Source organism: Sturnus vulgaris, chromosome Z (assembly GCF_052056855.1).
Source record: "Sturnus vulgaris isolate bStuVul1 chromosome Z, bStuVul1.hap1, whole genome shotgun sequence".
Lineage (NCBI taxonomy): Eukaryota > Metazoa > Chordata > Aves > Passeriformes > Sturnidae > Sturnus > Sturnus vulgaris.
In genome coordinates this window covers 40,385,173-40,406,742 of record NC_142283.1, presented here as the reverse complement: position 1 = coordinate 40,406,742, position 21,570 = coordinate 40,385,173, and the positions used below count along the sequence as shown (strand labels likewise).

Genomic DNA, 21,570 nt, shown 5'->3' with positions numbered 1-21,570 from the left:
TGTAAACAGATCTGGTTCAGGGAAAACAAACATTTTGAAAGAATTTCAGTCAACCACATAATGTTTGCACTGACTTCTTCCTCCTGGGAAGGAGTTGTTTACTGTTCTGCAGAGAGCAACAAGGTAGTAAAGTTGTAATATTGACAGCTAACCTTGCGCTTCGAGATTTGATCAGGTGAGTTTCACTTTTGACATTCAGCGTAGCAAGGGATAGAATAGTTATTTTGGCTTAAGCAAACTAGATTTAGAATTTACTGGTAGAAAACTGGCCTTATACAGCACATCAGAAATGTGTCACTACTGTAAGGTATGTTTTTCTTTTTTCCAGTAAAGCATGATAAGCTTTATGCCCTAATTTGAATAAGGTGTACTAAGCTATAGAATACATTGTCGTGTAAAAGCATATTGCTATTTTCTGAAGTAGAATTTTGAGCATGTATGTACTTGTTTAATATTAATGTTTGTATCTGTGTACAGAAAACATAGAAACAATGTGGGACCAAGCAAACCTATTTCTCAGCCACGAAGAAATATTGTAGGCTGCAGGATACAGCACGGATGGAAAGAAGGGAGTGGACCTGTAACACAATGGAAAGGCACAGTTCTTGATCAAGTTCCTGTAAATCCTTCGCTCTATCTCATAAAGTATGATGGATTTGATTGTGTGTATGGACTAGAACTTCACAAAGATGAAAGAGTTTCAGCACTTGAAGTTCTTCCAGACAGAGTTGGTAAGTCTTTGGGGTTTTTCTCCTAAATAAATATACATATTGGCTGACATTTATCATTAAATGTTTTCCACTGATCCTTCCTGACTTCCCCAAAGATAACCTGTGACCACTTAAATGTTATTGGTCAGTTTCATTTTTGTCTCATGGCAGGTAATCTAAATGCTTTAATTTTTTTTTCTATTCCACAAAGTTTTGATGATGCTAGTGAGTGCAGTTGCTGTCTTCTACCTTTAAGTAGTATGCAGTGCATTCTGTATTTTTTTGATTAACATCGATATTTCTGTTAAAATTTCAGCTCTAAGCCATTTGCACTAGGTTGTCTATTTTGTGTGTCTAACAGTGATAAGGTTACACTTTTTCTTGTACTACCGCCATGTAGTACATGTACTTATAATAATGGCAGGAAGGCATTTTCTAAGTAAATTAACCTGATTAGTAATAATGCTTTTTTGCTTTTCAGAATTAGCACTGGATTGTTAAAATGCACGTTTTTCAATCCACCAAGTTCAATATCTACTCAAGTACACACTAGCTTATATATGGAAAAAGCTGTTGCTTCTTCTAACTACAAAGGAGTTGGTAGCAGTCTGTAGGGAGGTGTTAGGAGGAACCTAATACCAAAGCTGAATCAATAACATCATAGAACTGCTCTGAGATAGGCCTTTTGTTTCTACTTCTCCCTGTCTAGCGTCTAGTTATAAGTTCAGAATCTTTGCTGCTCTATTGATCTCTCATTGGCTTGTATTATGATTGTTTAATCACAGGGAGTACAAGAATTCATTGTTGTTCTAACAACATTCTGAAGTTCTTAGTTCTGCAGCACTAAACTCTCTGGAATGAACACTATTTTCTTTGTGTATGAATTTACTAACTGTCAATCAGATTTGTACATAAATCAGCATAAACATTATTTTTTACAAAGATACATATCTGTACTTTTGAATGAATTTCTGAAATGTTGTCATTTCAGCTTCGTCTCGAATTAGTGATGCCCACCTGGCAGACACAATGATTGGTAAAGCTGTGGAACATATGTTTGAGACAGAGGATGGCTCAAAAGATGAATGGAGGGGGATGGTTTTGGCTCGAGCTCCTATTATGAACACATGGTTTTATATTACCTATGAGAAAGATCCCGTCTTGTACATGTACCAGCTTTTAGATGATTATAAAGAAGGTGACCTTCGCATTATGCCTGACTCAAGTAAGTATAGGCCAGTTACTGTTTTCTTCTCGCAACTTTTTGTATTAAACGTTTAGCTGTGGTTTATTTATGGGCAGGAGAGCTGACAAACATATTTGTTACTCCATTTAATTTTTTAAAGTATCTCAACTAACATATGTGGTGGTACAACAAAGAACATCTGTGTTAACTGCTGAAATACTTAACTTTTTTTAGCAGTGACATATGCATGGTAATATTTTCTCATAATTATTCTTAATTCTGCTGAAAATATGGGTGTATTACTTCACATAAAGTGAAGACTTTATGTTTTGATTTGTTAGAGGAAGCGGACAAACTGGAAGTCTTCCACTGCTGTTTTCTTATAGAAGTATCACATCTTGTGGAGTTGGCTCTTGAATTGTGTGTCTGAAGTAGTTCTTGTGGGAGTGAATCTTTTGGGTCAAACTAATGTAGTAAGAACAATTTCACTGAGCTATGTGTCTTCAGTGTGAGAAACTTCTTGAGTAGTTGCTTATGGGAAAGAAGTACTTATTTTTTAAAAATTTATTCTCTCTCACATTTTGTAGCACACTAGTAAGAAAAATATTTCCTCTCAGTATTTTTCCTCTCATTTTGAATGGGAAGTCATCTTCTTCAGGACTTCTATTAATTTAGAAGGATTTTCACAGAATTGATATTGTCCTAGGGATTTAGAGAGTCAGTACAAAGAAAGCGATTATAAAGAATACTTTGGGTTTACTTCCCCTGTGTAATAAAACTGTTTTTGACAGCAGCCATCTGGGATTTAAAGAAAATTAGTTGTAACTAATACATATGCAAAGCACTATATAGTCAACCACTACAGTTATCCAATTAGTAATTTCTTGAGTTTGAGATCATCTTCTTTCAGATGCACCACTGGTAATTATCTACTGTCAGAATAAAAAAGTGTCACTTATTTGCATAACTTTTGTGTTAATGATCTGTGTTTAGATTACCCGCTCCTCTGCCCCTAGCAAAAAGCAATATCTCTGATGCTTTTAAAGAATGAACCACAGATGTTAATGGGAAAAAAGTGACCTTCCTCTTAAAGAAATAAAGCAAGCTCTTTCAGACTTGAATGTTAAAATAACTTGTTTTTTGTATTAGCCACCAACATGGACTAGGAATGTATTTTAAGATTGCTTTGCTTTCTTTCACCTTGAGAGTAGGGAAAGCTTATATGCTTTCTTTCCATTTAAATCTGAATTGCTTTTAGTGCACTTTACCCCCTGTACTCACCAAAAGATTATTGATTACTGATTTTCTAAACACTTGTGAGTATTTGCTTCCTTCCCTGCATGTGGATGTTTTCCTGATATTTTGAATCATGTCCTTGAGTCAGAAGGTGGATGTTAGTATTTTGGAGTAGTATGTTTCAAATCAGATTTTAGAATATCTGCAAATACTTCTGTGGAAGAACTTGGTGGAACTTGCCATAATATTATAAATGAAATTTCTAGGGTACTGTCTCTTTTTGAATACAGGTTCTGTACATGTGGGGAGACCAAATAATAGATAAGTGGTTTTAACCTTTTTTCTTTTTGTAAGGGGAAAATGTATTGCTGGATCTGATACTAAAACTTTGCCTACATTTTTAAGTGAAAATGTAGGACTTGAACTTGCATCTTTGCCAAGAAATAGTCTTCGTATAAAACTGATACTAAGAGGATAACAACTGTGTGGGACAATGCATTTATAGAGGAACTGAAACACAAAAAAGAAACTTCTGTTTGCAGAAGAATTTTAAGTGTAAATTCAAGCCAGTCTATTAATTCCCTGTTGTTTTGGGGTTTTTTCCTCCTTTGAGAGTTCTTTCACAGCTTTCAAAACTGAAAATAAAATGGGTAGAATTTATGAGGGATTCTTAATGCAAACTTGTAACAAAGTTGTTAATTTAAAAGCTTATGATTTCCAGAATAAAAATATTCCGTTAGATACTACAATTGCTTTGGAAAATTTTTCAGTGGAACACAAACTACAAGTTTATCTGAACTAGGAATCAAAGAAGAGAAGCTGAGAAAGAAGATGTGATTAGCTTTCCGTTCTCCATGTAGTACTTTTTACCCATTATCTATTATGTTTGTTCTGTGATTGGCTTATAGCCAATGACTTGGCATGTTACAAATCACACCTTTCATGAATTCAGATTATCATAGGGATTGTCTGGTTAGGTTTTGCCAGAGTGGAAAATAATGCAATCAGACTTCATCAAACTTATTCAAATAGCCCCTTTTAATAAGGAGTGTACACCTACTACTATTTCAGCAGTAGTACTACTACTGCTACTTCAGTAGTACTACCTGTTGAGGAGTGCTATTTTTGTTACAGTCAAATACATGCATTGAACCTTTGAATACTGTGTGTGGAAAGAGGGAAGTTAAGTTGGGCTACCTTTCTGCTAAGGAGGTCCAATGCCTTTTTCTGCTCATGGCTTAAATTCAGCTATCTATAGCCATTTCTGACAAGTTGTGCATACACCTTCCTGTCAAAGATTTACTTCTCTTACCAAAGTGCTGGTTTTTTTCTTAATAAAACTGAAGACAGTATTGCTTGAAAATTTTTTCTACAACTACTTCCTACAAGCAGGGCAATTTTTAGGTGCATGTCTGAATGAAATTGATTAATCTATTTGCAACTTTTAATTGTTTTGTATGAGTTTTAAAGAAGACTCTGCAGTTGTCTTCCATGGTGCAAAATTTTATGTCTACTAAAACATACTGGGTTTATGTTACAGATGATTCACCTCCTGCAGAACGGGAACCAGGTGAAGTTGTGGACAGCCTGGTAGGCAAACAAGTGGAATATGCCAAAGAAGATGGCTCGAAAAGGACTGGCATGGTCATTCATCAAGTTGAAGCCAAACCATCTGTCTATTTCATCAAGTTTGATGATGATTTCCATATTTATGTCTACGATTTGGTGAAAACATCCTAGACATCATCATGAACTTCTGCCAAATTTGTGGAACTATTAAATGTAAAATTTGTAGACACAAAGACTTGACTGCTTTCCAGTTTAACGAAAGCTTAAATGTCCCTGCGAACCCACAATCTCTGCCAGCAAAACTGTTTTGTTCTGATTAATACAAACATGACACATTTCGTGTAAGGGAACTCCTTTTCTTGAAGGAAGTCAATATGTTTGGGCAGGAGGGAGTTAAAAGCAAAGAACAGCTGCAAATTCAAGCTGTGTAAAGTTGATCTAGTATTGTAATCATTAATCTAAATTTTTTCATAGATTTTGACTTTTTCTTCAATCTTGCACTCACTTGTTCAACTGCCACATGCAAGTGTAGTTTGATATTTTGATACGCCTTCTTTTGTAACATTAAATTTAATTTCTTGGATACTGGCAGTCCTTGTTTTCAGGGTTGGGACAGAGGTGACTTTTCTGAAAGGTTTAAACAGTTTGTGTAGTATCAAGGAGTTCCTAACCCAAGTAACATCAATCTGCTGTGTTTCTACACTTTGTTTCAAATTTAGCTTTTTAAGAACTTGCAGTGCGTGGAAATGCTTGTGCGTTTTTTACTAGTCACAGGGCAGTAGGATAGCAAGTGTTTGGATTACGCACCTTTCAGTGAAAAGGCTTTAAACTATAAAATTACATTTAATCTGTATAACCACTTAATTAGAATATGCAGGTTAATGGCCCATATTTACAAGTTGTAGGAACCAGTAAAATACATGCAACAAGGCTGCCTTCAATCCTAAATGTTGTACTTCTTTCTTTGTTTGTTATACACACTTAGCAAAACCCAAGTGCTTGGTGCCACAACTTTAACAGTATATATGCTACTTCAGAAGACTTTAGACTACACATTGGCATCAGTAGTCTCTCATTTAATATCAAAATCCAGCAACCTGAATGTTTTTGTGTGGACTTAGAAGCCTAACAGTAGTTAATATTTTACATGGTAAATACAATCGCACTCCAGGGAAGTGGGAGGGGGTGTCCTTTTACAGTGAAAATGTAACTTTAGAGAAGGAGAAGCATTTGTTGCCTTCTGCTCAGTCTGTTGCATTCTTTTGTGTTGGTTTGCTTTTAATCATTCTGGTTCAAGAAGGCATCTTCCCAGTTTATTCTGTTCTGACTTTTCCACATAAGGAGTGTCTGGACAAATCTACAGTTTAAACCTGTTGTTGCCTTTTGTGGTGTACATTGTACTTGCTTTGAGGTATGCTGTTAACATTAATTTCATTCTATGAACACTAGAGTTCTGCATGCCAGTGGTGTACTATCTAATGGAAGCTATAGGCAGTCTCAGTGGTTCAGTCATCTGCATTAGATTGTGGATGTAAATAGCAGCCCACAACTGCAAAATCTTTTCATGGTTATAATCTTGCAAGATAGTTGTAAATGAAAATTAGGGTTTCTTAAGTGTGGCAGCTTTTGAAAACAATGGGATTGGAACAACAATGCAGCACAGCAACAAGGTTGTCATGTTACAGTAAGGCAGAGCTCTGCAAGTTTCAAAGAACTGCTTCACAGAAGTACAGAATGTGAAGACAGTTAACACTGTTGATGGAAGGAACAAGTACCCTGATATCTAACCGTGTGCCATTAGTGGAAGAATGCAGGAGAGGTGCTGTTAATCAGAAGACAGAGGTGCAGATGACCTCTGTTGTGGGAATTCTTGATATTGAGGACTCAGTGGTTTAAGCCCCTTTCTGTCCATTTTTTTGCCTGATTTCATATTTTAGCCTTAAGGCTTGTGCCTCATTATGCTGTTGAATGGTAATAAATACTCTCCGTATAAATATGATACCTTAATTCTTTGTCCATTGCTACTATATTGCATTATGTCTAGTATTTCATCATGGGCAACCAAAGGCAGGCTATTGTCTTTCAGTGAATAGCTTCTCGATGCAGTCCTTATGCAGTAAGTACCTGAGTCATAAATGTTTCTTGTGTTAGAACAAAGTGAGCAGATTTGCAACACAAGTGTTTTCATCCTGCAGATCTGTTGTGTTTTCTATTGACTCTTAAGAGTCCTGCATGTAAATCTCAAAGCTGAGCCTGGCTCCATGAGCCCAAGTCGATATTTGTGGCACAGGAATGAGTGAGTGTATTAATTACACACGAGATACATGAATTACCTAGTACACTGAACTTGGGGCTATATATCTGAGGAATAAGAGGTTTGTTTTGAAATATCTGAGGTTTAGGTCTACTGGAACACTTTCAGCATTAGGCTTGCATTTGTGGGTTTTCTGCAAGCCTGTTGAATACACTGTGTATTCTGACAATTAGAGTATAATCTACAAACTGTAAATTTCACGGTTGTTTTTTGATGTCCCCGTTGTCTGTTGCGTGGGTATTTTCTTTTAAGTTTTTTTTTTTTTTTTTTTTTTTTTTTTAATAGCTTAAACCACAGTTTTGAGGCTTGAGACTAATTCCACTCCCTGCCCATCTGCTTTGGGCTTTGTTTTAGGCTCATGTTTCAGATCTGCATGCAGTGCTTGCGTTACCCTGGTAACTAAATGTTGGTTCCTTGTTATAGGGGTTCAACATTATTTTCCAAAATCACATAGGGCTTGTGATGGCACAAGCCATGGATCTTTGTATAAAAGTTATTCACCTTTCACATTTACCTGCTGTAGTATTGTTGTATATTGTGTGTGTGCGTGTGTGATGTCAGGCTGCCATGTAAAACTTAAAAGGGAAAAAAAAAAACCCAACTTAAATGCAGACCATCCTTTTTTGCATGCTTAGAGGGTTAGAACATTCAATGTAACAAACTAAAGTTGCATGTTAAAATGTTTAGGTTTTTGTTTTGTTCCGTTTTTATTTTGTGTTCAGTTTTTTGTGAATTTGCTTATTGTGCTGTTTTAATGGTTGTTAGTAGGATTAAATGCACCGGTGAGACGAGCATAGTGCCAACGGAAGGTAATTTTCCAGTTGTATGTGTCATACAGCATTTGAAGGGACCATGTATTCTGTTAAAGAAAAAATAAAATTTCAGTTGAATAGCAGAACACTACATTCTTCTCCTTTCTTTTGAGTGCCAAACCCTAAACTATGTTGGAGCAGAGATGGGGAAAAACCCTTTTTGTTGGAATAGGTAGAAGCATTCTTTAAATGGATTGTTTAAACATAGGGGCTTTATCTTCAAAGAGAATTTACTAGTTGCGTCAGGGAAAAGAATTATGGTAAAAACAGTTTCTGGTTCCTTGAAAATGCTGTGCTTTTTGTATTTTACATCATTAGTGCAATTTGGATGGTTCTTGGTATGTGTATAGTTCAGAGGTCTTCGTGTTCACATTTTTAAATTAGGTAATTAATTCATCTTTAGAGCTTGGTTTCTTTATTTTTATTTTATTTTGAACAATGTAGACAGTTCCCTGTTCTCTGCATTTAGAAGTATAAACACTTTAAATTGTTACTTAATTCTGTAAGTAATTTTTATAATTATGATGTAACTCTATCCTTAAAACATTTAAAATAAACCCTTTATGTGCAACTTATGCCTGTAAACTTTGTTCTCACAAGCAAAACATAGTGATGTGATTTCAGATTATGAAGAAGCAGTTTCTTCATTTTTCTGACTGAAAGGATTTATTTTAACGTTGAGCCATGTATTCTGTTATAATACTTGCCCTATGAAATATGTTTGCTTGCAAAGCCAAATCTTTATTATTTTTTTCAAATAAGTGTAAGTGCTCCTAAGATGGAACTTGCTAAGGAAAAGCGTATTATTAAATTGTATTTAAATAAACACAAACCGCCCCTGCCCCCCCACCCCAGGGGCTGTGCAGGTCTGTGAAGCAGTCCCTGTTTACAGAGCACACGAAATATCTCGGCAGTGGGGAACTGCAAAAGCATTTGACAGTGTTTTGGTGATAAATTAATTTGTCTTAAATTAGCAAAAAAATTAATTTAATGAAGTGCATTTTACTGGTGATAAAAGCCAAAGTTGATGCTTGGAGACAATGAGCAGAGAAGATAATACCACCATGTTGGGGATTTTCTAAGTCCTGTAAGTTGTTGTGAAGACTTTATGTGGTTAAATTACTAAGGCAGGCTTTCCATGTTGAATATATTTTCTTTATTACTACCTCTTTTCTGATAATAAAGGGTGCATGGCACTTAAAGGATGTGATATAGTGGTGGACTTTGTAGTGTTAGGTTAACAGGTGGACTCAATCATCTGAAAGATCTCTTCCAACCTAAATGATTCTGTGATTCTAAAACATGTTTTTGGCACTAAGCTCATTTAGTCGTGTACTGAAGAACATAGAGTATGCTAGGATGCATACCTAAGCTTCTTCCCTTGGTTTAGCATCCAGTTTCTTGTATCCTGTTGCCCTGACCCTGCTGCTAGTGAAGATTTATATTGTGTACATCTGTGATTAAAGAGAGAGCCTAAGACTTTGCTGTAGCAGGAGTATCACCTGCAAAAAGCAGGTGTTTATCTCTATGACCAGTCTGTTAAATTGTAATTAAAAATAGTGTAGTTAAAAACTAACACGTTGAGACTACTGCCTGAACCTGTTCTGCATTACCAACCTCAGTTTGGTGGCATCTTCCTCTGTACAGAGAAAAAGAGAAGACTTACAAAAGCAAAAATATTTTTGTTGCCTATCACTGCAGTAATGAACTCGCCCCTGGGAGCTGGTTACTTGCAAGCTCGCTTACAAGCAGCTTAAATGTCAGTGCTTTGTAGACAGTAATGTCCCTCAGATTTTAGAGGGCAGTAGAGGTCCTATTCAGAGCTATTGCTTTAACACTACCGCACTGTATTTTCATATCTGTCAGGTTCCTCGTGCATATGAACACGTTATATTTTCAGGAAAAAAAAAAAAAAAAGCTGCTCTTTGCTCAGTGAGTTACTTATTTTAACATTTTTTTTTATATTCATGTTGTAAGCAGCGGAGCCATTGATGACTTCAGAAGACTGTTGTTTTCTGGAAAAGAAGGTTCAGTAAGGATATTTTGGAGGTTGAGCTGCTGGAATTTAAGATCATTAGGGTCTAAAAGGAGAAGTAAGAATACAGCAAGGAAATTATATGTATGTTCTTTCATCCTCAAGCATTGGATAATAAAAGATTTTTGCACACTTTAAAATATTTTTTTTTCACTCTTAACTCGTTTTTCTTTCAGTAAGTTCCTGTCTTAGCATGTTACATCACTTAACCTTTTTGCCAGTATCAGTATCTTACCATTTTAATTCATTTTCGGATTTGCAGCCTGGGGAATTTATCAAGCTGCTAAGCATTTTTTTCAAGCTCTGCTCTTAACACTGCCTTGTGAGTTTCCTGATTTCCAAACGGTGCAGAGCTGCATATGCACAATGTACACCTGTGTATATACAACAGAAAGCCACTGAGGTCTCAGCAGTGTGAGATGGTGTCAGCACTTCCCTATTCTACAGATGTTCATTACAGATCTCTGCACATTTTTCTTCTGAAATCAGTTCTGATTTGCTTAACTTCACTTACATGCAACTTGTGTGAATGGTTTTGCAATCTCACTGTTTAAAAGCCTCTGTATTTTGATACTGGTTCGACTCATCCCCATGCAATTAATTCTTAGATTTATTTATATTCAATGGAGTTTGACTTTTACAGGCCCTTTTTTAATACTGTGATGCCATTGTTCTTCAGGCCTATAGACTGATCTGTTCAAAGCAGATTAGTAATGAACATGGACACCTTCACATTTACTTTGATTTGCATAATCTTGTTACTTCCTAAAGATGTTCCACCCGGATCTGACAGATGAGAGATATTTTTATTTTAATTTTTAAAAATCAGCACAACTTTATACTACTTCAAACACCCATTCATGTTGATCAAAGTTAATCTCTGTAAACAGCCACGGGGGAGACAATGGTCTTTTTTTTTTCTCTTTCTTTTATGGAAGATTGCCGTGTCAGGGCAGCACTCATCTGAGTTTTGGGCTGATGCATTCTAGTCCTGTGGCACTAACTAGTTGCATGTGATATATTCAGCTTTGAAATGGACTGGGAGATGACTGATTAAATTATCTTCATAAAGACCTTTACCACTGGAGAAAAGCTTCATTAATTCATTTGATTTTGCAATACTGTTCACTAACTCCTAGCTATTTTTAGCTTACAGAGGCAGATGTCTAACTTAAACCTTCATTAATTTAATGAATTACAAAATATTAACCTTTTAAGCTGTAAGAAAAAAATAAAACTGCACTAACAGCAGAAGCACTAGAGAAGATAAAACAATTCAAAGGTTATGCTTAAAGTGTTGGAAGAATGGCAGCAGCAATTTACAAGCAACTTTTTTATATGATGCCACACATTTCATTATGGAAATTTGAAACTCTATCTTGCTAGGAATCCTCAATATTCTCTGATGTTGGAATTAGTAAGTTAGGGGTCTCTCTGAGTCCTTCAGAGAGAGATCAGAGTGCAGGGATTGAATTAAAGCCTTTAGAAGGAATGAGTAAGTGAGTTGATGGAGCAAGTAAGTAAGTAAGTAAATGGAATAAGTTTTAAGTGCTTTTAGTGAGTAAAAGGTCTTAGATACCTGAGAAGTAGTACATGTTCTATTGAAGGTTGAAAAACATGCTAGTGTTTCCTTAGAGGCTCCAAGAACTTAGCTTCAGACATAATAGTTAAGAATATTGCTTACATTTTTCAGTTAGAACAAGATAGGCCATGAGCGTAGTCCATACGTAGCCTGGCGTGCTAAGAAACCAGAATTCTAATAGGTTAAGAAGTAGTGGTCTGAGTTTGTGTCTTAGCTTGTTGGGAAGTTTCTATAAAAGAACATGCATCGGGGAGAGCTGGTGCTCTATGCCATGGCTTTATGCCATGTGCATTTTGCCATTGCATTTTGCCACTGCACTTTTGCCATTGCTTTATGCCATTGCTTTGTTTTGTTTTTACCTTGGAGACTGATGTGCTTCTACAATAAATAACTTTATAGCAACTATTAGCTGTTTCACTTTTTAAAGAAGAACATAACCCAATAGTGTGAGTGCCTCAGAGCATCTGCAGGTCCACAAAACCTCACATTCCAGCATTTTTCATTTCATTCAGGTTTATGCCTTGAAAGGATGTCATTCTGCCTGACACAAAATTCTCTTATTAGTGCAGCTCAGTGTATTGTCAACTCAGTTGCTGGTAGACAAAAAATAAAAAAGGGAGTTTCAGTGCAGTTTTCTGAAAAAGCAAGGCAGAAAAGCTAACTACTCTGATTCAGAACTTCTGATGGTAAGGGGAAAAAATTCAAGCAATATAAGGACCCATTATTGAGAACTGAGAATACGATTTCATTTCAAAAAAACTGAAAGGAAGATTAAACAGGAGGATGCTCATAATACATGAGAAATGCAATGTATTAAGTTTTACTGAGGAGAAAAATAAGTTAAGATTAATTACAATAGGTAGTGCTTTCTAATGCTGTAAATCCAAACATCCCAGCCTTTAACGTGATATTACAAGACTAGGAGTGTACATAGGCGAAGATTCTTAGCATTTCCACAAATTCAGTTTACACATGAAAATTTTCATATTTAAAATATAATCAAATTATGCAGGTAAATGGCTCAAAGTAACACCATATGTTCTGCAAATTCTGAATTTTTAGTTCAACGAGTACCACTCTAGCAGATTACGAAACTACATCTACCAAAAATTACTACAAATTGTTACTATCTAATCATACTCCTCCAGATAATACAAAAGCATGAAATGGAGATCTGAAATGCTTCAGATTTTTAAAGAATACACTTGTGTGTGGAAGGGAAAAAATATCTGAAGAGTGCTAAAAACCTTACTGCAGAAACACTGTGATACACTGCATGCTTTATTTTGAGTTGGTCCTCTGTGGAGTACGAACATTTATTTGCACTCACTGTAGGTTCAAGATTGCAAAGATAAATTATGCTGATACCTATGTCCTTTTGAGTCAATTAATAAAAAAATTAAGTACACATTGTTCTGCCAGAGGCAGAAATTTGAATTCTTTGGACATATACTTTTCTATAAACTACCAGATTATATCTGGTAAAAGCATTTTGGAAATAACAAATGCAATTTCAATGTTTGTTTTGGTTTTTTTACTGGGATTAGTCAGTACTCTTGAACGGTAGAGTAACCACCAGAGAAAATCGTGCTATGGAGCAAAAAAGTGACCTGTCCAACTGACTGAAATCCTGAACTGCCTTTGGGACGGCACTGAGGTAGGAGGCTCTCCTGCAAGTTATGGCAGCAACTGAACCTGCTTTTTACTAGGCTAGAGCTGTAAGGGTATAAAAATTCTGAAGCAGTAATCCTTTATTGACTGGACCAGATAAGGTTGGTCCTGACCCATGCTCTAGTGCTCTCTTTGCAATGGATTAACATAAGGAAGGCTGTCTTGATGCTCTGGATTGGGGGGAGTCCTGTCTTTTCTATTCAAGGTCCAGGGCTATCTCACAGGAAGAATTTATCTCCCAGCCACTTGGAGATGCAGAATGAAATGTGGTCTTAGTGTGAACATGGAAGACTTATGCTTCGAGGCTTTAATAATTAACTCTCTGTTTATGGAGACAAAAGATCTAGGCTTCTAGTGGCAGGTGACATGTACAGCATTGAGGCCCTTGCATCCTGGACCCAGCTTTCTGCCATCTTCAGTATGTCCTGTTTGCAGTGGTCTGCTCCTGTGGCTTAGCAAACATTTTGTCACAGTTAGCAGGTTAGCAGCCTTACAATTTCTTGAATATGAAGATGATCATGTTCAAATAATCCTTCTTCTGAATTGTTTAAAGTTGAAAAAGTTTTGGGATGAAAGTACTAGGATGCAAGAATTTAAAATAGGGATATTGGGTGTACATGTCACGTGTTGGCAGTAGAGAGGTTGTAGGAGTGGCCTCCATGAGAAAACAGTTGGTGCCGCCCTTGTGTAGGACACAGCTTCCTGAACAGTCTCGCTACAGGACATGGCTGATCACGTTAGCCAAGCTACTAGTGTTGCCTCTGGAATGCCTATTAGAGAAAGGGTACAAAATGCTGCAAGACAGCTGTGAGAGAAAAGTGAGAGCAACAGCCCTGGAGACACCAAGGTCAGGGCAAAAGAAAGGGAAGAAGGTGCTCCACTCATTGGAGCAGAGGTTCGCCTGGAGCCCTGTTATGATCTGGTTTAAACCCAGAAGAGCAAAGAAAATTAAGTTTCTGTGTATAAAATGAAAATAACTTTGAAGGTTGGAAATAAACCCAAAAACATTATTAAAACCAAATGAGGTTAGATGTTGGTACAAAAGAAAGGAAAGGAAAGGAAAGGAAAGGAAAGGAAAGGAAAGGAAAGGAAAGGAAAGGAAAGGAAAGGAAAGGAAAGGAAAGGAAAGGAAAGGAAAGGAAAGGAAAGGAAAGGAAAGGAAAGGAAAGGAAAGGAAAGGAAAGGAAAGGAAAGGAAAGGAAAGGACATGTGTGCAGGGGCAGGGACTGAGAGTGACAGGGGTTATGTGGAAGCATATCCTCTTTCCAGATGAGACATGTCTTGTTGGTCCCCTGTATCTGGACTTCTTGGTGGTGAGGGTCCCCTGCTGCTGCCGTGTCACCACGCCGTGTGGCAATGTACAGGCTGCAGGGCTGAATACACGTTTTGGGCAGGGGAAGGCCCAGGGCCTCCCTTGCAGGGCCCAGCTGGACACTGTCCCTCGCAGCGCTGCGGGTCTGCTCCATCACGCTGCAGGGCCCTGGTGCGGGCCTGGGCACCCTCTGGGGGCTCTGACAGGCCATGGCAGCCCTGAGTCCTTGGTGGGGGTGTCCTTCTCCGGGTGGAGGGGCCCCAGAGCCGAGCTGCTGGCACAGCGCAGCACGGGCGGTCAGGGCCTCTCAGCAGGGCCTGGTCCTGGTCCTGGTCCTGGTCCTGGTCCTGGTCCTGGTCCTGGTCCTGGTCCCGTTCCCGTTCCCGTTCCCCACAGCCAGAGCCTCTCCCCTCCCTTTGGTGTGAGGGCTGGCGGGGCTGGCAGTGACAGCCCCGGGGTGAGCTCTGCACTCCCGAGGGGTTCAGCTCCTGCTCTGCACATTTATTCTTCTCCCGCAGCCCTGGCTGTGACTTTATCAATCTGCATCAGCGAGCAGGGTAGGGCCTCTGCCAGGGCCCATTCAGGGTGTGCTGGTCTTCTCTGCAGCCTTTGTAATACAGTTTTGCTGTAATAGGCAACAGTTCTTCATGAAGATGTTTAAATCATAAACTATAATATTTCAGTTTCTGACAAGCTTGTGGTCCATGGTGAGGCAGCTGTGTCCCCACAGCCCAAGGAGTACCACTGAAGAGCAGAGATTCACACTGTAGTCACTGCAGGACCTCATGCTGCAGCAGATGGATATGCCCTGAAGGAAGCTGTGATCTGTGGAAAGTCTGTCCTGAAGCTGACTCCAGGCAGTACCCATGGCACTATGGAAAGGAGCCCACATTGGAGCAGTTTTTCTGGCAGAAACTGCAGCCCAATAAGGACCCAATACTGGTGCCATCTGTTCCTGAAGGACTGCAGCCCATGGAATGGACCCACACTGGAGCAGGGGTGAAATGTGAAAAAGTGTGATGAGAAACAAGGAGCAATGGCCATCAACTAAACCTCAAGAAATTCCAGTTCAACATGAGGAAGAACTTTATGTTGAGGATGGCAGAGCACTGGCACAAGCTGCCCAGGAACATGATGGAGTCTCTCTCTCTGGAGGTGTTCTGAACCCACATTAATGCATTCCTGTCTCAGCTGCTCTAGCTGACTCGCCTTGGCAGGGGCTTTGGCCTGGATGATCTCCAGAGGTCCCTTCCAACGTTAACAGTTTTGTGATTACATAAAGGAGCAGCAGAGATGGAGTGTTATGAACAGATCACAACCCCTATTTCCAGTTCCCTGCACCAGATGGGCAGGAGGAGGAGGTAGAAAATTCAGGAGCAAAGTTGAGCTTGGGAAAAAAGAGGAGTGAGAAGAAGCTATTTTTGGCTTAGTCTTTCTTTGTTATCATACTACTCCCATTTTTAATTTGCAAAAAATTAATTTTCTCTTGGTTAAATCTGTCCTACCTTCAGTGGTACTTAGTAAACAATGCTTGTGTCTTCATCTCAACTGAGGTACTTTCTCAACATTTGTCTCCCCCACTTCTGTTGAGGAGGGGGACTGATAGAGCAACTGAGTGGGCTTCTGGCAGTCCTGCAAGGTTAACCCACCACAGTAGCATAAGGATCTATTCTACTCAACAACTTTATGTATTATTTCCTTTTTCCTCGTCCAAGATGATTTTCTATGTAACTGAAAATGATAGAATCATAAAATGTCTTGGACTGGAAGAGACCGTAAGTTTGTCTGGTTCCAAACCCCCACCTTGGGCAGGGATGCCCATGAAAATGATGTGAAAATCAGTGTTCAGAGAAGCTAGCATGTGAAACCTGAGTCTGCCATTCTCTGAAGTTAATTTCCTTTCATAGCTCTAAAGTCATTGTTTTTGGTTTTTTTTAACTCATGGTGAACCAAAGGAACAGGTCTTATCTTCTTAGGCTACTTTTTGGGGGCTTTTGTAGTGGAATTTTCAGTCTATTTAGTGACATTGCTTTCTTAATTATTTCTATGCTTCTAATGATTTTAAAATCAGAGCACATGATACTACAGGCTAGAGAATGTAATATATTCTGGGTATGTCTGTGCAAGGGGAAGGTCTTTGGGATTTTACAGTAGCTAGATAAAACATGTACAATATAAATGACAGTGACCCCCAGCCTTAAAAGAACATTCCCTTAATTCAAACAGCAAAACCAGTGATTTCTTATGGAAAGGAGCATGCTAGACAGAAAACTTTTAGGAGGCTATCTGCAAACCTGTGAGACAAGTGACTGCAGTGAGGTCAGTGTGCTCTGCCAAAAGTCATACTAGGAGCTCCTGCTAGCAGCTGCAGCATAGCTGCATTGGCAGCCTGGTTATTGGCAGAAAAGCATCTTAGCTTCAGCACTGTAAATTTACATTGGTTTCCCTAGCACCCAGTCCTTTTTTTGCTAATAAATGATCCCCTGAAATACATGGCTTAATGAAATTATTCAGTCAATCTAGCTAGAAGAGAGGCTGCTAACAAGGTGGTCGGGAGTAGATGCAGGCTTTCCCTTCCACGAATGAAGACTCTTTTCTTTCGCCAGAAGAGGTTGTGCAGATGCCAATTTCTTTTGTATGCAGCTATCAAATTACTTAAAGTAACTGAAACTGCTAGCAAAATTCTGGAGTCCCTTCTTGTAGCAGAGTGCTTGACAATCTGACTTTTTTCTTCAATCAAAAGCTCTGGCAAAAAAGTAGAATTAGGTGGTGGTTGCTAGCAGCTGTAGAGGACTGAGCTAGATTATGCAGGAAGACTCAAAAGCAGCTTTACATTTCTCATAAGGCACGTAAATGCAGGATGTAGTGTTGGATGAGTCTGACCCTGAAAGGAATGCATCTAGTCAGAGGTCTCTTCAAGCAAAAAAAACCCAACCCAAAACTCTAAATGTCTGCTTTGTTACACTAAACTGCCAAAAGGCTAGAGTGAAGTGAAAAGTCTGAACTCAAATGAACTAGAGGAGAATTTTACCACAGTATTTTTCCATTTCTGCAGGTGCAAATGCTGTTCCTTGTTGCCATGCAGCTGCTGCTGTATTAGATGACACTGCATTATTTCCCTGGCACACCTGTTTGGAAGTCAGAAATGCTACAGCACTGATATTTAGATTATCTAGCACTTGGAAATTTGAGGGACGTTACTCAGGATAAAGTTAGATGCAAAGGATCATTGAATCAGGCTTTTAGTACTGCAAGGAGAAGTTCATACATATTTGCTAATTTCAAAATCTGTAAAATGGAAAGAATGTACCCATAGTTGCTGCACTTCCTATAACATACTTTTTGCACAGTAGGAATCTGTTAATAGGTTTCAGTATTTCCTGATTAAAAAATATTCCTTGCAAATTCTCAAACCTAGCTAATTTTTAAATATTTATAAGAGCATTATTTCACCATTTCCGTATGTGTTATTTATTTACACCAATAATGCTTATTAACCTGGGACCCAGAGTTAATGTTGCAAATGTTTACTCAAAAATTGTTATTGTAGAATCACAGAATATCCTGATTTGGAAGAGACCCACAAGAATTATTGAGTCTACCTCCGGGCCCTGCACAGGACACCCTGTCCAAATGCTTCAAGAACTCTGTCAGGCTGGTGCTGTGACCACTTCCCTGGGGAGCCTGTTCCAGTGTCCAGCCACCCTCTGGGTGTGGAGCCTTTTCCTAATATCCAACCTAAACCTTCCCTGAGACAATTTCAGGCCATTCATGCAATGAGGTCTCCCCTCAGTCTCCTCTAGGCTGAACAGACGAAGTGACTTCAGCTGCTCCTCATACAGCTCCCCCTCAAGGCCCTTCGTCATCTTTGTTACCCTCCTTTGGATGGTCTCTAATAGCCTGATGTCTTTTTTATATTGTGACATCCAAAACTGCACACAGGACCTAAATTGAGGCCTCACCAGTGTGGTGTTCTCTGATAATTATTGCCTCTTATTGGTAACAATCTGTTGCTTCAAGAAAAGGAAACAAAAAAAAAAAAAAAGAAAAGGAGATATACTTTACAGTGTCTTCTGTACTAAAATGTTTTGGTTACTTAGTAGCTGCTACAGCTCTCATTCAGTCCTGATCATGGTAGATGTCTTTGTGGTAAGAAGAGCTACATCCCAGTATCTCTTGTGGAGAAAAAGTAAGATTCCCTAACAGGTAACCCTTGATATCTGCTGCAATAGGCACTAAAGAGTTTAAATAAAATTAATAAAATAAGTAATTTTTTAAAAAGATATGATACTTATTTGGCTAATTTTCCTACTTAAGAAAAGATAGTGTTAAATCTTTTGTGTTTGGAGGTTATGTAGAGAAAGTAGCTCCAAGAACAATCGCAAAGGAACATTCACTAAATATCCATATCACTGCTGACTATGTCATAATGACCTGGAGCAGTGGAGGAAAAGGTGTTCCAAATGTGTCAGCTCTAAGGAATGCGATGAATATGCAATAACTTCTTTAGTTGGCAGGTTGTGTATAGTAAAAGCTAATTTTTTTGGCTCAGTAATTTTTTGTGCACTGGCTTCTTTCCCCAGTTCATCGGTTAGTGTGTTGGGTTGAGACCAAGAAACTTGCTATTCCTTTTTTTTTCACTGTATACACTGTGATAAGTAACTTTGTCTGCTTTCTCACCAATAACTCAGATTATAACTCTCTCCTGTAAAGCACATTTTTATGTATTATGAAAGTGAATTTAAAAAAACCCAGCTATTTTATAAAATTTTATCAATGATTGCTACAAATTTAACTCTTCAATCCACTGATGTGTTTCCTTTATTCTGTGTGTTCTGGTGTCTATGGGGTCTGATTTTCTGTCTGGCTAATATTCACACATAATGGGATTCACCAAGGCCAGTTGCTAATATGACTTCTTCAGGGCTTGCACTACATGCAGTGTTGCCCAACCAGAGTTTATCGTGATTAGTTTTGTCACTTACATGTTTTCATCAGGGTATAATTAAGTAGGCAATGTGCTAAAGATTAATTGAACATAGAGTGAACAGCCCTCATCCAGGTCACACTCTCCTTAGAGTGAATTTAGTCAGCTTTTCCCTTATGGCTTCTCACTGGATGGATATCCAGCCTGCCAACACAACTGTGTTAGGATGGTATGCATTTCCTATGAAATACCATAAGAATGCTTAAGAATTATAAGCAGATTGAAACTTAGTGTTTTACACCTTTTCACTTAAAAATCCAGCATCATGCATATAACACAAGTTTTAAAAGACTCTTTATTGCAAATGTCTATTGGATCAAATTCTTTCTATTTAGACCAGTGCCAGCTGTGAAGAAGGAGAGAACAAAGGGTATGTTCCTTAAAGACCTAGACAGGGTTTCAGAACTTTCTGACACTTTATCTTGTGTAGCTGATAGGGACATTAACTCTAGCACCACATGTGTATGTAATTACTTTGCTTTGAGCAAAGTTTGATTATCACCCTATCATGATTTTTTAATTGAACTGTAGTTTAATACCCCTATCACCAAATTTAATTGAATACCCCTTCCTCCTTTATTTCTGTTTCTGCAGGTTGCTTTACACAGGAAAAAGACTGCATATTTGTAGTAAAATTTTATTAATTTCTTTGATTAATTTCAATGTCAGCTGGAGGAAAAAAGTATTGGGACCGAGAACAGACAGCTCCTTTTATATCCAGAATTCAGATAATTCTCCATGCTACAATAAAAAGTGCTGGACGCCTGATAATAAAAAGTTCATTGTCAAAACTGACCAAGCTTTGTGATGAGACCTTCAGGGGAGAAGGCGGTGAGCTCCATGGCTAGCTGAGGGGGCCCGGCGCACGCGATTACTGTTTAAAGTTATTGAAAGCCGTCTTCAGCTGTACTTGCCTGCTCTGAAAGCCGGCTTGGCGCTCGGAGGAGCAGGGGGAAGGAAGGAGCCGCGTCTCCCGGGCTGCGCTGGGCGCTGGGCTCTGGGCGGGCCCGGGCGGCGGCGGGCGCTATAAAGCGGCGGCGGTGCCGTGGGAGGGTGGCGGTGCAGCTCTGGGGGAAGCAGGACGGCGGTGTGGCGGGGCCGTGCGGCTCTGGGGGAAGCAGGGCGGCGGTGTAGCGGTGTGGCTCCGGGGCGGTGCGGCTCTGGGGGAAGCAGGGAGGGAGGGTGCCGGCGAGCGGCGGTGCGCGGCCGCGCCCGGGGAGCGCTCGGGCTCGCAGCCGCCCGCCGCGGTGCCCCCGGCGGGTCCGGCCGTGCCAGCATGGTGGATGTGTTCAGCGGGCGGCTCCTGGTCAGCAAGGATGGCCGCAGCGTGGACCCCGAGGAGGCCCTGCAGAACAAGGTCGTGGGTTTGTACTTCTCCGCCGGCTGGTGCTCACCGTGCCGCGACTTCACCCCCGTCCTCTGCGACTTCTACACGGAGCTGCTGGAGGAGACCGAGCCCCCCGCCCCCTTCGAGGTCGTCTTCATCTCCTCCGACCACAGCGCCGAGGAGATGGTGGGCTACATGCGCGCCATGCACGGGGACTGGCTGGCGCTGCCCTTCCACGACCCCTACAAGCAGTGAGTACCGCGGCCACCCCGCCCCAGCCAGGGCCGGGGGAGGGCGGGCCGGGGAGCACTCGAACAGCCGTGACCGGGAGTCCTTGGTACAGAACCCCCCGGAAGGTCCAGCTCTGCCCCGTCAGCCCTGCCTTGCCGCTGAAGGAGCCCAGGTTGCAGCGTCTCCCGGCCGTGCCTCCGCCCGAGCCGCGGCTGCCGCTGGCTGTCTCACACCGAGACAGCTCTCTCTCTTAGTTTTAGCCCGTCCCACATGTCAAGAACTCGGGTTTGCGCTCTTCGTTTGGAAAACGAAGAGATATTTGAATAAGAGTTAGTGAAGACTCCATGTGTTAAAGAGATGAGTGAGTAAAAAGAAATGAATGGCGAGTGAGGATCAAGTGATTGCTTTTCAGTACGGTGAGAGTTGTTCCTAAGGTTGGTCTGCATCATCTACGTTAGTGCTCTGGGAAAAAGACGAAGAACCAGCAAAACGTGTAACAGAAGTACTTGAAGCAGAGCAAGCTGTGAAGAATTTCAGATAAAGTATCAGCTGGAGTTTAGCAATGGCATACTGCCCCTGGTAACTGGGGTGTAAAATT

General features: G+C 39.8%; 2 protein-coding genes across 10 annotated transcripts in view; both read left to right on the top strand.

The window, feature by feature from the left end:
* Positions 1 to 8,398, top strand: part of SPIN1 (spindlin 1) — a 57,044-nt gene extending 48,646 nt beyond the window's left edge. For all 4 annotated transcript variants that reach the window (XM_014869168.2, XM_088157064.1, XM_014869167.2 and 1 more), the window contains exons 4-6: positions 478 to 731; positions 1,702 to 1,935; positions 4,673 to 8,398. In XM_014869168.2, coding sequence (XP_014724654.1) covers positions 478 to 731; positions 1,702 to 1,935; positions 4,673 to 4,872 — 688 coding nt within the window. In that variant the 3' untranslated portion in view covers positions 4,873 to 8,398. The remainder of the gene's footprint in view (positions 1 to 477; positions 732 to 1,701; positions 1,936 to 4,672) is intronic.
* Positions 8,399 to 20,665: 12,267 nt separating this feature from the next.
* The window catches only part of NXNL2 (nucleoredoxin like 2), a 46,921-nt gene continuing 46,016 nt past the window's right edge, over positions 20,666 to 21,570 (top strand). For all 6 annotated transcript variants that reach the window (XR_015799260.1, XR_015799259.1, XR_015799261.1 and 3 more), the window contains exon 1: positions 20,666 to 20,992. Coding sequence is in view for 3 of the 6 variants with exons in the window: in XM_088156053.1 (XP_088012179.1) it covers positions 20,691 to 20,992 (302 nt within the window). In the remaining 3 variants the exon portion in view is untranslated. The remainder of the gene's footprint in view (positions 20,993 to 21,570) is intronic.